This window comes from Mesocricetus auratus, unplaced genomic scaffold, assembly GCF_017639785.1.
Source record: "Mesocricetus auratus isolate SY011 unplaced genomic scaffold, BCM_Maur_2.0 Super-Scaffold_4256, whole genome shotgun sequence".
Lineage (NCBI taxonomy): Eukaryota > Metazoa > Chordata > Mammalia > Rodentia > Cricetidae > Mesocricetus > Mesocricetus auratus.
This window is the reverse complement of record NW_024429182.1, coordinates 53,384,476-53,400,454: the sequence shown is the minus strand read 5'-3', so window position 1 is coordinate 53,400,454 and position 15,979 is coordinate 53,384,476. Positions and strand designations below refer to the sequence as shown.

The window sequence follows — 15,979 nt, the reverse complement described above, 5'->3', positions numbered from 1 at the left end:
GTGCACTCAAGATCCCATTATCCTCTTCCAAGGGTGAGAACAGGGACAGCAGGATCCATGACCACAGGAACAGAAGCAGGATTTGGGGCCTGTGACTGTCCCCTTTCTACACACATGGCTTCCATATTTTGCATATTTCCCTCAAAGGCCTTAACCCAGCATTTCTCTAGGTAGGTTTTGGTGCCAGGAGGCTGGGTGTGTGTAAGCTTGGCTGCATGTTGTGGATGCATAGTAGAATGCTCTTTAGGCTGTTTGGCAGGTCAGGGATGCCAGTGTCTACTTCTGCACTTACATTAAACATGCAGGTGCCCATGCAGGACCCATCTGAACAGTTATCAATTATCAACAGGCTGTAGGGCCCAGCCAGGCATCACCCTACCTAGCAGGCAAAGCCAGCTTTCCAGGAAAGTCCAGCATACAGCTGTGTGTCTTAGAACAGCTGGGTGGTGACATCACACAGAACCTTCCCAATCGTCCTGGACTAATGCCTGCCTTCTGGCAGGACCAGCACATACCAGCTCTCGACTATTGTCCTGAGCTTCCCCCAGAGGCTAGCTGCAAGTCTTGGGCTATGAGACCACCTCTGCTGGGCCTCCTGGTAGCTTTAGCCTCGACACCTCTATTGGTCTGTGTGCTCTAACAGCCTGCCTCCCTCCTTCCCAGGGACCAAGCAGAATAAGATCAAAGACCTACACTGAAGTGTCCCCAACAATTTTATTATAAATAGAAACAAGACTCCCTCTTGGTGGCTGCAGCCCCTGCCTTGGTGGCTCTGAGCACCTGTTGGTGGGACCTGTCCCTTTAGTCTGGAGGCCAAAACCAAGGAAAGGGCTTGCTGTCCCACCAAGTACTTGGGGAGCCTGAGGTACTGAGGATAAACAGCAGAGTGGGGCCCAGGGCCGTGCTGCCCACCCAGGCTGGGTGCTGCCACCTGGGCCCAACAGTGGCACTGCTCCTTCCTCAGGGCACAAGAGAGGCTGCACTTCCTGTCACACCACACTCTCCTCCAGCCGCTCTGTACTGCCTCCCACACCCCGGCATCCAGCTCCCAGCAGCCCCCCATGTACAGAGTGACTCCGCCGGGCCCAGGCTCCTCCCAGGCGCCTGGCATACCCGTAGCACCCACCAGTGTCTCCCAGGTCCAGGGAACAACTGCGCTGGGGACGGGGTGGAGGGCTCCGTGGTGGGTGGCTCTTGGGCATGGGGCTAGTGCCACCATTGGTCTGGGATTGGACATGGCTGAGCTTGAGTGGGAGTCGGCCATTCCCAGCTCCCCGGCCCCGAACCAGCAAGGCCACAGTGAAGACCAGTAAGGCGGCCACCAGGACCCCCCCCACTGCCACAGTCAGGGTCCCGCCCAGAACATGGGCCTGTAGGGCATGGCACAGGGGTGTGGCTGGTAGCGTAGAGAAGTGGGCACAGCCCAGCAGTCTGGTGGCTGTGAGATCGGAAGGCCCAGCAGCAGGTGACAGGGCCAGCAGGCAGAGGTCATAGTCAGCACCAGGAACCAGGTGCTTCAGCAGGAAGTGGTGGCTGGAGGCTGGTACAATCCTGCAGGCAAGGGCAGGTGGTCAGAGCCGCAGTGTGGGGTACAGCCCCCACTCCCATGTTTGCCCTAGACAGCCCCTCAGGCCTGTAAGCCCTGTCAGTACACAGGCCTGTGCCCCCTCAGGAAGGTAGAGATGACAGGCATTTGTAGGATAGTGTCAGGGTACAAACGGATGTGTGCACTGACACAGGCCTCAGGCAATAAGAGTTGGGGTCGGGTGGCACCAAGCACAGACAGAAATACCCTAGTGTGAGGGGCAGGTGCTTCATTAGACACCCCAGCTGCCATCACTGACCGTCAGCAAGGCTGATGCACACACAGCCCCACCTGAGCAGCTTATAAAGCAGGTGCCCCCTTCCTCTGCCCCTGGCAGGTGGCCCAGCTACGCTCCAAGAGCTTAGACATAGAGGAGGAGCAGGTACAGGCCTGGAGGGGAGCAGGCAGGACTTGGGGTACAGGGTCATCAGGGAGGCAGAGTGGGCTGAAGGGCATGTGCAGGGCCATCCTCACCGGTAGATGAGGGTCTCATCCTCGCTGCTGTTGTATTGGATTTGGAACATCCACACTGGGTCAGCTGGCCTCCCCGGGCCCCAGCTCACCAGGCCAGAGGTGGCAGTCACCTCCGTCACTTGCACGGCTGGTTCAGACTCTAAAGTGCCCTCGCCTTCAGCAGCCGTTCTAGCAGAAGCAGCAATGTCTGAGGGCCCGGGGCGGCCCCCCTCAGCACTGGTGTTCCCACCATGGGGCAAGGCCAACACCCGGAGCTCCACTCGGGCTGTGGCCTCACCAGCGGGGTTGGTGGCAATGCAGGTATAGGCTCCTGCATCTCCAGCGCCCGTCACCCCAATCTCTAGGGTCCCATTGGGGAAAGCCCAGGCTCGGGAAGAGTTGCCAACTAGCCGGTCATCAGGGCCAACCCAGTGCATGGTGGGCACAGGGTCGCCAAGGGCCCTGCACCGTAGAGTGGCCCGCTGGCCCTCTAGCACCCACAGGCGCTGTGTGTGGCGGGCAATCAGCGGAGGCTCACAGGAGAACTCTCCCTCAGGCACTGCCCAGAAGTAGCGGCCTGCCAGGGCTGGTGGAGAAGCGCAGGTCTCCAGGTCGTCAGGCCGGGCCAGCCGCCGCAGCCACAGCAGCTCACAGTTGCAGTGCAGTGGGTTCCCGCTGAAGCTCAGCACCAGGGGAGAAGGTGAGGCTTCGGCGTCCCGTCCCCGGGAGAAGAGTGGGTCAGGTGCCAGTGTGGCCAGGCGGTTGGAGGTGAGGTCAAGGCGGGAGAGCTGGCTGAGCTGGGCAAAGACACCTGGGGGTAGTGCATCGATGAGGTTATGGTCCAGGTTCAGGGTGTGCAGGGCAGGCATGGCACCTATGCCAGCCCAGGGGACCTGCCGGAGATTGTTATAGGACACGTCCAGGTCCTCAAGACTGTCGAGGAAGTCATCAAAGGCCCCTGGCGCAATGCGTCCCAGCTGATTGCCACTGAGAATGAGGTGCTGCAGGTTGACAGGGCCCCGTAGGCTGCTGCTGCCCAGCTCCACCAGCCTGTTGCCGTCCAGATGCAAGGAACGCAAGCTCTCCAGGTCCCCAAAGGAGCGGGCCCCAATGCGGGTGATGGCATTTCGAGACAACGTTAGGTCCACCAGCCCTGTCATGTTGCGGAAGTCAGGTGGTCCCAGGGCCTGGATGAAGTTGTCGGCCAGGCGCAGTTCAACTGTGCGCCGGTCCACGTTGGGTGGCACAAACAGCAGGCCTCGGTGGGCACAAAGGGTGCTGAGCGACTCCGACAAGTTCTGGCACACGCAGGGCAGCGGGCAAGCGGCGGCTCCACTGGCCAGCAGCAGCAATAGGAGCGGCGGGGCCATGGTGAGCGCCCTGTGGGAAAGGGCCGCAGCCCCAGGCACAGGTGGGGCTAGGGCAAGTGCCCACTTGTGCCCAGGGCACGGTCCCAGGAACTAGTTTCCAGAGTCTGGACTGGGGAAGGGTTGGGTAAGAGGCTCAAGGAGGACCCCAGGGAGAAAAGATGGTTAGGGCAGCAGCTCAGGCCCCCCTCCAGAGTAAAGGTCACATTTCCCAAGCAGCTGAAGAGTCCAGGTATCCAGGACAAGGTGAGGCATGAGGCAGGAAGTGGAGGAGGACCAAGAGCAGGGAGGGTCCCGGAACTTCCTTCAGGCATCCTCTGGTATGGCCAGCCCCCTCCCCCCACCGTGCCTTCTCCTTCGTGGCCGAGGACTGCGTTCCCCCAAATCCCTGGCGTGGACTGTGGCTCCTCCCCGGGCGGGCCTCCCGCTGTACCCTGTCGGGGCGGGGGAGGGGGACTCACCTGGTGTCGTCGCTCAGGGGGCTCGGGCCGGCCTCCCCGAGGGCCCAGCCGGCCTCTGCCGACTCCAGGCCGCTCTCTCGCGGGGGGGAGGCCCAGCCCGCCAGCCGCGCGCCCTCCGGCCCATGGCGCTCGGGCCCTCGGCCCCGGCTCTTTCGGCTCCGGCACCTTTTCTCGGCGCCGTTCGCGGTAGCGGCGGCGGCGGCGACAGGCAGGCGGGTGCGCGCGGGCGGACACGCGCGCCGCGGACACGCACGTGGAGGGCGGACCGGGAGGGGCACGGGGATTCACCCGAGCCCCAGCCCGGCTCCCGAGGTCACGGGGACACGCGGCCACTGCAGCGCTCACGGGTGGCGCCCAGTCACGCCCAAGGCCCGAACCAGCCCGCCGCGCTTACCCATGGCGCTGCCGCAGCGCACTCACCCTGGCACGGGCGCGCGCGCCCCAGGCCACCCTGGCGCCCAAGCATCCTGCACCGCTCAGGCGGGCGCCGCGGTTCTGCAGACAACCAGACAAAGCGCCAGCTCGCAGGCCCCTTCACCATCTCCCAGAGACGGGTCTTTGTCACATGTCTCTGTGCACCCTCCCCAACACGCCCACATATGCCCACACACCCACACGTCCCCGCACCCACGGGCAGGGCCGGGTGCAAACCCGCACAGTTGCTGGGACCCTCGCATTCACAGACACACACTGAAGGTCACAACCGTTCTGCATCACCGAGTCACGTGAAGGATCCCCCCACAGGCCCGGGCCCTGGGGGGCTCGGGTGGCGCCCCCAGCAGGGCTTCCGCGGGTGGGGCCTGAGGACTCGGCCACGGGACCCGCGTCGCGCCCCGCCCCACCGCGCCCCTCCCTCCTCGGCTCGGTCTCCCTCCCGCCCTGCTCGGCGCTCCCCAGCCAACCGGCCTCCGCCTCCAGCCCGATTGGTCTGTGCTTCGCGGCTTCCCAGCAGGCTGGCGGTAGCACGCTGTTTGAAGCTGTGCGTCAGCTGTCCTCTCCGTGTCGCTGCTCCGCCTCCTCCCACCCCCACCGCCCCACGCTCCCGCGGGGCCCCTTAGAAAGTGTGGCCTGAACCGTCTAAGATGTGAGGTGGCCTCAGAGCTCGTCTTGGATTCAGAAACAGCATGGATATCGCAATTCTTGTTTGTCTCCACCATCAGGAGTGGTTCACCTAGTTGGCATGGACAGTTGTCGCTTCTTTTGGGGCTCAGAAACAGCATGGATATCGCGATTCTTGTTTGTCTCCACCATCAGGAGTGGTTCACCTAGTTGGCATGGACAGTTGTCGCTTCTTTTGGGGCATCTCTTTGCCTCTAGGGTACCTGGGCCCCTTCTGCCTTTTCTTCTCCCTCCATACCTGATTCTCAGGAACGGGTGGGTGGCAGGAATCCAGGGAGACAGAGGCTGGATTCTAGTCCTGCCTGGTACAGCTCTGTGCAGCCTTGAGCAAGTTAACTACAAAACAGTTTTCTAGTGGAGACCTAGTGCTGTTAATTGCCTGTCCTAGTCACACCTGAGGGAGTAGAAGCCGCCCAGCCTGAGGGCGTTAAGTTCTGGCAGCTGGAAGCCGCTGCCTGGATCTTGCTTTGCTGGTACACCTCTACTTTTACAGAACTTGCATCCTTCGTCTGGTCAACTGTGATGTGAGCTGGTGCCAGATAATTTTGCTTCCCCTGAAGAGTTTCCTTCACTCCAAACACATACGTGTTCTAGCATATGCTGTGCGTTGCCCTGTGCTGGGAGCCAGGTGGCTTCTGGCCCTGCTCCTACCACTATGGAGCTTCCAGTAGAGACAATGGTGGTTCATCGGGTAGCAGCGAGTGGAAGGGATCTATATGGTGATGGGAGGCTCTGTCTCACTCACTGCAGCCCTGAGTTCTTCAGATGCTTTGTATTTTTTTAGGGCATGGGTAAGCAGGAGACAAGCAGTGCAAGGCACTGGTAAAAAGTCCTGCTTTGTAATGGTCAATGACTCCCTGCCAGAAGCTGATGGACAAGGCACCCCACTTGTCCAAACTGCTGGGCAAAGGTGGCAGTGTCGAGGCAGCTAGGGAACGGTGTGGGCTGAGCAGAAGAGATTAAGAGTCCAGGATTTGTCATGGGACGGGGCCCACTATGCCGGGTAACACAGGAAGGTGGGGAGCCCAGGTAGAAGGCAAGACATCCTCTACCAGATAGCTGGGGAGCATAGGTTGCGGGGCTCTGTGAGGGATGTGGAGCTACTGGCCACTTTCCACGTGACTCTGCAGATGGAGGCCGAGCAGCAGGTGCAGACCAGGGTACCCTGAGGACAGGCATGTGAGAAGTGGAAGGGCAGGGGGAAGAGGAAGTCAGGGAGGGCTGCAAGGTGGGCAGTTAGTAAGATGGTGGAGGGTGCTGTTGGAATTAGGCAGAGGTGATCTCACGATAGTGGGTTCAAGAAGCATGGCTGGTGGAGGCTACAGGGGGTGTGTGCTGATACAGGAGAGGCAGAGCTGGGTTCTAGGCTGTGTGTGTGGGGGGTGTTAGATCTTAGTTTGTAGACCCAAGCGAGAGGGGGTGGCATTGGCGTGTGTTCTGGGGTGAGCAAAGATGGAGAGTGTGTATCTAGCCCTTGGCCGCTTCAGGGACTGCCAGAATGATGGTGAGATGGGGGAAGCCTCAGTGCTCCAGGGTAGCACTTGTGGTCTCTCTTACTCTCTTGCAGACCAACATCCCCTTCCTGCAGAACGTGCTCAACAACCAGCAGTTCCTAGCAGGCACTGTGGACACCCAGTTCATTGACGAGAATCCTGAGCTGTTCCAGCTGCGGCCCGCACAGAACCGGGCCCAGAAGCTGCTGCATTACCTTGGTCTGCCCGCCCTTCTCCCCTCCTGACTGTTCCTTGTCTCCCACCCCGTAATCCTGTCCTTGTTAAGGTCCTGTACTCTCCTTTCTGTCTAACATGGCCCATGATATGTTTCCATTGCCTGGACCCAAGAGGCCTGGGTGTCCTGGGGAGAGTTTCCATCCCAGAGTCTACCTGCTCACACAGCTGTCCTTGACTGACTTACTCTGCCTAGCTTGCCTGACATATTGTCCATTCCCTTCCCAGGACATGTCATGGTAAATGGCCCTACCACGCCAATCCCTGTCAAAGCCAGTCCTAGCCCTGTGGACCCCGTTGTTCCTGCAGTACCTATAGGTAGGCGAGATCCAGTTTTACCAACTCGAGGGGATAATGCTACCTGCAGGATAGGCATTGATGTTTTGTCTGCCCTAGGCCCACCCCCAGCTGGCTTTAGAGACATTCTCCTTCGTGAGGGGCCAGAGGGCTTTGCCCGAGCTGTGCGGAATCACCAGGGATTGCTGCTGATGGACACAACCTTCCGGGATGCCCACCAGTCACTACTGGCCACTCGAGTGCGCACACATGACCTCAAAAAGATTGCGCCCTATGTTGCCCACAGCTTCAACAGGCTCTTCAGCATCGAGAACTGGGGAGGTAGCCAGAGGAGGCTGGGATGTGGGCAGTGCTAGCAGGAATTGAATGCTCCACCCAGAAGGCCCAAGACACTAGGGACAAAAACCAGCTACAGCCCGCTTCTGTTGGAATAGCACTGGGCTTGAGGCAGCAGGGCTGGGATGCAGACCCTGTCCTGAGTAGCTTGAGGGCAGGGAGGAGCTCATCACAGCATGCAGGAGGCACAAAAAACCCTGAGTTTCCTGAGGATCAGGGGAGGGAGAGGCTGGTGGGGGCTAAACATGAGGAACCCTGGAAGTGAGCAGGCTATGTGGGGCATTATATAGGGTCCTTGTGACATGGAGTGACCAGCCTCTCTCCTTGTCCAGGAGCCACATTTGATGTTGCCATGCGCTTCTTATATGAGTGCCCCTGGAGGCGGCTGCAGGAGCTCCGGGAACTCATCCCCAACATTCCGTTCCAGATGCTGCTGCGGGGTGCCAATGCCGTGGGCTACACCAATTACCCTGACAATGTGGTCTTCAAGTGAGCCTGGGTTGGCTGGGACCACACTGCAGTGGGCTCCAAGTGTCTTTGACGATGCTCTATGGGGACTAAACACAAAACTGCAGAGGCAGAGCTTCTGGGTCTCCATGGCGGCAAACACTGAGGGAGAGGACTTGTCCCAGGAATCACCACATGCAACTGGGGTTGGAACCCAGTCCTTAGGGCTTTGCTCAGATTCTCCCCCTCAGCCACTACTCCTTTGCCAAGAGTCTTACTAACACTCCAGGCTCAGTCAAGCTGGGCAGTGACTGTCACACTTCTGGCCCAGGCTGACCTGGAAAAGGCCTTTTTTGCACTTTGAAGCCCCTACTTCCCTGCCAGGCCAGACTTCATTCCCTAGAAACTAGGAGCTAGAGAAGAAAGTGCAGGTAGGATTTACCTGTTTTCTCACCTACCAGGTTCTGTGAGGTGGCCAAGGAGAATGGTATGGACGTCTTCCGAATCTTTGACTCCCTCAACTACTTGCCAAACATGCTGCTGGGCATGGAAGCAGCAGGCAATGCTGGGGGCGTGGTGGAGGCTGCCATCTCATACACCGGTGATGTGGCCGACCCCAGTCGCACTAAGTACTCACTGGAGTACTACATGGGCTTAGCTGAAGAACTGGTGCGAGCTGGCACCCACATCCTATGCATTAAGGTGCCCGGGCTTCTTGCCCGTCTCTTCCTTCCACCATACCCACCACGACTTGCAACACGGAAACACATTGTGTCCCTCCTCACCCTATTTTCTTCGCTTTTTAGGACATGGCGGGGCTACTGAAACCTGCAGCCTGCACCATGTTAGTCAGCTCCCTCCGGGACCGCTTCCCCGACCTCCCGCTGCACATCCACACCCATGACACATCAGGGGCAGGCGTGGCAGCCATGCTGGCCTGTGCACAAGCTGGGGCTGATGTTGTGGATGTGGCAGCGGACTCCATGTCTGGGATGACTTCACAGCCCAGCATGGGGGCCCTGGTGGCTTGTACCAAAGGGACTCCTCTGGACACAGGTAGGATGGAGTGGCCCGTGCCCCTCTCAAAGCTGTGGTTGCAAATAATCCCAGTAGAGTCTGGGACACATAGAATCTAGATGCCTCACTCTGCTCCCACCCAAGTTTGAGATGGGATCTGGGCTAGCCCTAAGTCCTGGAAGGAGCCCCTGCCAAGCTCTCCTGACTCTGGCTTCCCTGCAGGGGTACCCCTGGAGCGTGTGTTTGACTACAGTGAATACTGGGAAGGGGCTCGGGGACTGTACGCGGCCTTTGATTGCACGGCTACCATGAAGTCTGGCAACTCAGATGTGTATGAGAATGAGATCCCAGGGGGCCAGTACACCAACCTACACTTCCAGGCACACAGCATGGGGCTCGGCTCCAAGTTCAAAGAGGTCAAGAAGGCCTATGTGGAGGCTAACCAGATGCTGGGGGACCTCATCAAGGTGAGCAAGCCCTTATCTAATGACCCTGCACACTATTCTCCAGCCTCTGCCTAGCATTCTTACTACCAGAGACCTTTCTCTTCAGGTGACACCATCCTCCAAGATTGTGGGGGACCTGGCCCAGTTCATGGTGCAGAACGGGTTAAGCCGAGCAGAGGCTGAAGCTCAGGCAGAAGAGCTGTCCTTTCCCCGCTCTGTGGTGGAGTTCCTGCAGGGCTACATTGGTATTCCTCATGGGGGTTTCCCTGAGCCCTTTCGCTCTAAGGTAGGGAAGGTGCCTTGTGATTTGAGACAGGGACTGAGCACAAGAACCTGGCATGACCTCTGCTTTGCTCCTCAGGTGCTAAAGGACCTGCCGAGAGTAGAGGGGAGGCCTGGAGCCTCCCTTCCTCCTCTGAACCTGCAGGAGCTGGAGAAGGACCTGATTGAGCGCCATGGGGAGGAGGTGACCCCAGAGGATGTCCTCTCTGCAGCCATGTACCCTGATGTCTTTGCCCAATTCAAAGACTTCACAGCCACCTTCGGCCCGCTGGACAGCCTCAATACCCGCCTCTTTCTTCAAGGACCCAAAATTGCAGAGGAGTTTGAGGTCAGTGGTCCTTGGGTTTGTCCACACTCAGCCCCAAGGACTACAGCAACCCTGCCAGACAGCCCCAAACTTGGTTCCCACAGCTTTGTGAACTTAGAGCAGAAGGGGTCCTTGTGTGACCAGAGGCTAGGCCTCTCCACATGAACTACTCCAGGCTGTGTAACTTCTGAGTCAGGACCCAGGGCCTGTTCTCCTGACTTTCCCCCGATCTGGTCTCCTACCTTTTCTGCAGGTGGAACTGGAACGGGGCAAGACTCTGCACATCAAAGCCCTAGCAGTGAGCGACCTGAACCGGGCTGGCCAGAGGCAGGTTTTCTTTGAACTCAATGGGCAGCTTCGGTCCATTCTGGTTAAGGACACCCAGGCAATGAAGGTACAGTGTCCTCAGGGCCAGCCAAGTGGTAGGGATGGGCCTGACCTGCTGTCTCATGTCACCTTTGTCATGTCTGCAGGAGATGCACTTCCATCCCAAGGCTCTGAAGGATGTGAAGGGCCAAATCGGGGCCCCTATGCCTGGGAAGGTCATAGACATCAAGGTGGCAGCAGGAGCCAAGGTGGTTAAGGGCCAGCCCCTCTGTGTTCTCAGTGCCATGAAGATGGAGACTGTGGTGACCTCACCCATGGAAGGCACTATCCGCAAGGTTCACGTGACCAAGGACATGACACTGGAAGGTGATGACCTCATCCTAGAGATCGAGTGATCTTGCTTCATACTGGCAGCCTGGCCAACCCTACCCCAAACCCCCCAACAGAAGCTGTGCAGCCAGGGCAGGCCCAGGCCAGCCAGTACCTGAGAGAGGATGGCCAGGCCTTGAGGTCCTGTCCCATGGGACAACACACACACACACTACCTGCAGTGGTCCATTCCCTTCAGCCCATCTGTCCTTCCGTACTGGCAGGCAGTTGCTCACATACTCATCTCTTGCCAAATAAGGGTCTGCTCCTTATGGGAGACTTCAGGTGTCCAGCAGGTGACCTTGGGACCTGGGGGAGGTGGTTTAGGGGTTCTACCTCTGGGGGTAGCGGGAAGACCTAATTCGCTGGTCCTGGGAAATTTGCTCAATAAAAGTGGCCTTCCCTTGCCCTCCATACTGGGTCATATATAGTCTATCCTATCCCTAGTGCTGTCCTCAGCCCGGGGCAGTGTGAGCCCAGGGTTCTTTCAAATTCCCATGAGATCCTGGTCAAATGTTTTACTTACAAAAACTTCCTGAGCTGGGCATTGGTGGCGCACGCCTTTAATCCCAGCACTCGGGAGGCAGAGGCAGTCGGATCTCTGTGAGTTCGAGGCCAGCCTGGTCTACAGAGTGAGTTCTAGGACAGCCTCCAAAACAATACAGAGAAACCCTGTCTCGAGGGGGGAAAAACCTTCCTGGATCTCAGGAAAGTAGATCCCTATAGCCTGTCTGCCCAGTGTTCTCAGGCTCCTGGCACTTGACTTTGGGGAAGGACAAGTCAGTAAGCCTAAGCTGCATCCTTTCTGGACCCCAAGTTCTAAGTGTACTATACCCCCTTACCTCGTGAGCACCAGCATCTACATAGGCTGGAGAAGAGAAGAGCTCAGCAGGGAGGCAGGTGTGTGAGTGTGGCTATGTCACAGCCAACCTTGGGGGTGGGGGAGTCACTGGGGAATGACTACATACATGTCCATTCTCTCCTCAATCACCAGCTTCTGGGAACAGGTTTCAGAACAACCTTGAACAAGGGAGACTTAAAAGTATATTCACAAATTTAAAAAAAGGAAAAAGGGCTAGCTGGGGAAACAAGAACCATTGTAGAGGACAGTGAGCAGGTAGAAGACTGTGGGTCCCAAGGAACCTTGAGATGTTGTGTTGCTTGGCAGAGTCCTTGCCACTCTCAGGGCTGTGACCTTTGTCCTGGGTGAGGCAGAGGGGCAGCTGTCCAGGTAGACCCAGAAGCCTCTACTGCTGTGAGACGGAGAAGGGTCCTCTTGTGCTCTAGACCTACACCCTTGTATGGAGTAAGGCTCTGGGGCCACGCTCCCAGCTCACAGGCCCCATGATGAAATGGGTTTCCACCTGTAACTCAGCCACGTGCTCAGGAAAGAGTAAACCACAGCCTTGGCAGCTAAAGGCCCCACCCATCCTCTGCTCTTAGAACCTGACCTGCTTGCCAGGCTCACCTGCCCACACCAGCAGGTTCAAGGTAGCCAAGGGAGGGAGGGTACATATTCCCAAATGTGGCTTGGGTCCTCACCTAGGGCCAGGTACACAGATTCCCAAAGGTTCAAGACCGTGTTACCCAAGTTAAATCTCTTTAATGTCCCAATACAAAGTCTTGATGCAAAAAGACAATGAGAAAACCCTGGGAAGTTGGGAGGAGGGGGTTTTATAAATAAACCCACTGAGCAGCTTTGTTTGGGGGGGGGAGAGCAAAGGCGCTAAGAGAAGCAGCAGTCCAAAGAGGGAGTGCACAGCTCCTAGCTTGTCCTTGTCCCCTCACGTCCAGCTGCTCCTCAACTGCTCTTTGAGAGAGGCTGCACCCTTTGGATATCTGCTCCTTTCTCTTGGTCCCTGGGGTTCAACTAGCTCTGGCTTCAATCCCCTACAAAAATTCCTGAGATCTCGGGGACCCCAGCCAGTCCCTCCCTTGCAGTATTCCGTGATGAGGAGGGACTGCAGAGCCCGTCAGAGTTCACTGGAGTATGCACATGAGGGACGGTCAGGAGCACAGTAGGGTCTCTGAGGCCCCTGTTCGTTCCAAAAGCACACAAAGGGGCAAGCTGCCGTAGAGCTTGGGGTCCGTCAGGGGTTGAAGCAGCAGCAGGAAGAGTCCCACACCAAGAGCATAGCCTGCCAGCAGCGGCCACTTCTGTGGATGCTCCAGGGCTGCACACACGGCAGGGAAGCCCATGTAGTTGCAGAACGAGTGACAGAGAACCGGCCCAATCAGGTGTCCTGGAGAGGGGAGATGGCCCAACGTATGAAGCAGCCCCACCACTTCTGGCCCTTTCAGAGTTAGTGACCCTAAACCCACCCGTTCATGTGCCCCACGTCAGGCCCTCTACTCCCACATTTCAGGCTTTAAAAAGCTGAGAGCCCCAGCTTAAGTCTGCCTCAAGGAATGGGGTAGAAGAAACTTTGACACATCATAGTATTCCCCTTGTCCCACCCATATGCGTGGGCCCCTGGGAATGCAATAAAAACTGAGGACCAACCTGTGCGGATGAAAAGGAAAGCCGTGTAAGCGCCAAAGACAGCGGTGTAGGAGAACTGGAACGCTGGAGATGGAGGCTTTGAGTGACCACACCTGCATGCCCACCCTACCCACCATCTATGGCTGTTCTCTGTACCCTACCTCTCAAGATCAGTGGTCCCCATGCAATATTTATAGCCCTGTATTTCCAGTCCTTTATACTGTAACACCCCAGCCCCCGACTATGCTGGGAAAGTTCCCCAGGCTCACCTGCAGACAAGAAGATGCTTCCCACACTGCTCTGGCGGAAGCGTAGCTGCTCAATAATGTGATGAAAGTGGGCTAGGAGGAAGGTGAGAACATCACATCCCTCTGGTCTGATACCTAGCTCTTCCCTCACCCCAAGCCCCATTTTTAGCCCTCATGCTGGAACATCTTTGCTGGACCAGTTAGACTCACCAACTCCAAAAAAGAGTGGGCAGGTGAACACAGCAGGGCCCAGCCCTGTGCATGGCGCTAACATGGGCAGCATACAAGCCCGGAACACCAACTCCTCTGTCAAGGGTGCAATAACTTGGTTTCGTAGCCAGCGCATGTCTGTGAGGCAGCGGGCCCAAGAACGAGGGGCTAGGGTAAACATTCAGGGTCAGTAATGAGTGCCTAGTTACTAAAAAAAGACTCATTCCCCTCCAGGGGCCTCTCCCACAGATTTATTCTGGCCAAACTTAGGTCAGGAATCCTGAGAATCAGAACGGGGAAGGGAACAAACCTTCTAAGACCTAATTTCAATGTCTTGAGGTACAACTGACAACAGGAAGGGAAGGCAACAGTAGATGAGGGAGTCAAGGAAAATTCTGATACCAAAATTTAATCAAGGCCAGTATTTGGGGAAGCCAGAGAACAGAAGAGCAAGGGAAGGTGCTGTCTGACCCGTATCAAGTACTGTTTTGGGTCCTGAAAGGCCTTCTTGATTATCATAAATTACAAGGTACCCAGCAATTCGATCCATTTTATTGATGAAAAACCACACCCAGAAAGGTGACATCTCACCTCTTCAGTCCAGATCACATCTCACTGACTCCTTTCCCCAGTGTCCTGGACTGCCTGTGCCTACCTTTTCCTCAGTCTTGAAGACTCACCCAGGACAACCTTCAGCCCATCTGTCAGGTCACACGGGCAATCCATAGAGAGCTGCATCAGTGGACCCAGGAATAGGATCTGGGGGCAGAAAAACAGATCAAATGAAAGACTCACCAAAATCCAATGACCTTGCTCACACCAGGGCCCTTGGTCAGTATCAGACCTCGGGTTTCACAAGTTCTAGGATTTCCCAACCATGCACACCAGGGGGCTCAAGGGTCACATCATAATTCCTGTCTGTCATCTGCCAAATGCTGGCTGGACTCAGGGCATTTCATTACTAGTGGCAACGGGGCAGGAAAAATGAAGCAGGACTCACCATAGTTAGCAGCAGGGGCAGCAGAGCTGCTGGGAAAATGCCCTCCAGCCTGAAGCCCATCAGGGTGAGCAGTGATGTGCCTGGCTGAGCCACAGGAAAGGGGGCATCAGTGATGTTCCCTCCCACAAAAAACCCTTGGATTCTTTCCCTGGTTACCCTGTGCCCCGCCTCCTTCGCACCTGGATGCCAGTGAGTTCCCTCCAGAGCAGCACGCAAAGAGGGGACAGGCTGGAGACCACCAGGACACTGGTGAAGCGCCGCTTGATGACAGCAGGGTGGTCCCTAGGAAGGGAACAGTAAGTTGAGGGGGCCTGTAGCAGCCACTTGCCAATGCGGCCCCACCCCCGTCCGGCCGAGCTCCGCCCGCAGCCCCGCCTCGCGGGGGCGCGGATTCCGGCCGCGCGCGCAGCCCCCGCACCTGGGCAGCTCGCTCTTCCACACGTAGAGGCTGCCCACGTAGGAGCAGGCGAGACTGAAGCAGGAGAACACGGACACCCAGCAGCACAGCCCCGGGCCCGGGCCGCTCAGCGCGGCTGACTCGGGCTGCCGCTCCGGCCGCGACACCGACAGTAGACGCAGTCCGTCCCCGCCCAGCGCCGCCATCACGCCCGGACCCGCGGCGCGCAGCAGTGACGTGCTGCGTGGATGACGTCAGGCGACGGCGCGAGCGGCCGGCTCCACCGGGGCGCCCCTCCCCTTGCACTGTAGCCGATATGCTGTGCTTGGAGCAGCTTTATTGAACCCTAGAAAGCGTGACACACATGTCCCGGGCTTCTTTGCCCGCTGGGATTTCTCAGTAGTGGACGCTTAGGACCTGTGTCCCGGACTCAGCCACTCGGACAGATTGGAGACCTCTTGCAGCCACAAGTCCTGCGGGAGTAGAGGAGACAGTGGTGAGGACCCAGCGGCAGCAGCCCAGGCCCGCACCCGTCCTGCGGCCGCCACGGTACCTCCAGGCCGCCCGCAGGGCTCGCTGCGTTAGGCGCCGGGGCCCCGCCGTGGGCTGCTTGGGCCTGTGATCCTCCGGCATTGGGGGAGGCCACGGTGGGCTCGTGGTGGCGTGTGGCGGACTCTGGAGGGCTCAGGGCCTTGACGGGGCACAGAGCTTGCGATTCTTCTCTGCCCTGGCTGGGGCTTCTTCTCTTGAGCCCCTTGTTTTCTGCTCGCCCGCTGGTCTCTAAGAGAAGACAAGTTCATTTCATCTTGCTCCCGCATTCTTGTGCTAGCGCTAGAGTCTTGAGGCGGGGGGGGGGGGGGACTGGGCGAGGGAATATTCTAAATGAACTCTCCCACTCTTCCGTAGCGTTCCAAGCTCCTATTGCTTTGGGCAGAAAACATTTCAGTCTCTCTGGTGTTTACGCAGTTACTACGGAGGCATCTTTTTTTCTTTTTCTTTTCTTTTTTTTTTTTTTATACTTAAACAGGTTCTCATGCAAGGCTGGCCTTAAACTGATCATTCTGCTTCTATCTCCCAAATCTGGGATTACAGATAAGAGTCA

General features: G+C 57.6%; 4 protein-coding genes across 10 annotated transcripts in view; 1 reads left to right on the top strand and 3 right to left on the bottom strand.

The window, feature by feature from the left end:
• Positions 1-10,954, top strand: part of Pc (pyruvate carboxylase) — a 91,790-nt gene extending 80,836 nt beyond the window's left edge. For both annotated transcript variants that reach the window (XM_013113752.3, XM_005064058.4), the window contains 11 exons: positions 6,553-6,697; positions 6,941-7,030; positions 7,109-7,330; positions 7,678-7,834; positions 8,254-8,494; positions 8,599-8,848; positions 9,032-9,276; positions 9,362-9,541; positions 9,617-9,865; positions 10,098-10,238; positions 10,318-10,954. In XM_013113752.3, coding sequence (XP_012969206.1) covers positions 6,553-6,697; positions 6,941-7,030; positions 7,109-7,330; positions 7,678-7,834; positions 8,254-8,494; positions 8,599-8,848; positions 9,032-9,276; positions 9,362-9,541; positions 9,617-9,865; positions 10,098-10,238; positions 10,318-10,566 — 2,169 coding nt within the window. In that variant the 3' untranslated portion in view covers positions 10,567-10,954. The remainder of the gene's footprint in view (positions 1-6,552; positions 6,698-6,940; positions 7,031-7,108; positions 7,331-7,677; positions 7,835-8,253; positions 8,495-8,598; positions 8,849-9,031; positions 9,277-9,361; positions 9,542-9,616; positions 9,866-10,097; positions 10,239-10,317) is intronic.
• On the bottom strand, positions 696-3,996 carry Lrfn4 (leucine rich repeat and fibronectin type III domain containing 4). Its single transcript, XM_005064057.4, has 3 exons — positions 3,867-3,996; positions 2,060-3,418; positions 696-1,551 (listed from the first exon to the last, which is right to left on the bottom strand). Exons 2-3 carry the CDS (start codon positions 3,406-3,408, stop codon positions 990-992), a joined length of 1,911 nt encoding a protein of 636 aa, XP_005064114.1. The 5' UTR covers positions 3,409-3,418; positions 3,867-3,996; the 3' UTR covers positions 696-989.
• Positions 10,955-12,123: 1,169 nt separating the features above from the next.
• Positions 12,124-15,121, bottom strand: Rce1 (Ras converting CAAX endopeptidase 1). Of its 6 annotated transcripts, none has more exons than XM_040750105.1 (8): positions 14,899-15,118; positions 14,660-14,762; positions 14,481-14,564; positions 14,161-14,239; positions 13,481-13,648; positions 13,292-13,363; positions 13,044-13,119; positions 12,124-12,783 (listed from the first exon to the last, which is right to left on the bottom strand). In XM_040750105.1, the coding sequence occupies exons 1-8, from the start codon at positions 15,081-15,083 to the stop codon at positions 12,423-12,425; spliced, it is 1,128 nt and encodes a 375-aa protein (XP_040606039.1). In that variant the 5' UTR covers positions 15,084-15,118; the 3' UTR covers positions 12,124-12,422. The 6 variants fall into 6 exon arrangements, with proteins under 6 accessions (XP_040606039.1, XP_005064111.1, XP_021082639.1 ...); XM_005064054.4 differs by having other exon boundaries at positions 13,044-13,106; positions 14,899-15,117; XM_021226980.2 differs by having other exon boundaries at positions 13,044-13,106; positions 14,481-14,560; positions 14,899-14,931.
• Positions 15,122-15,194: 73 nt separating this feature from the next.
• Positions 15,195-15,979, bottom strand: part of CUNH11orf80 (chromosome unknown C11orf80 homolog) — a 63,529-nt gene continuing 62,744 nt past the window's right edge. Inside the window, 1 exon segment of the mRNA XM_005064053.4 lies at positions 15,195-15,657. Within this exon segment, the coding sequence (XP_005064110.1) occupies positions 15,308-15,657 (350 nt within the window). The 3' untranslated portion in view covers positions 15,195-15,307.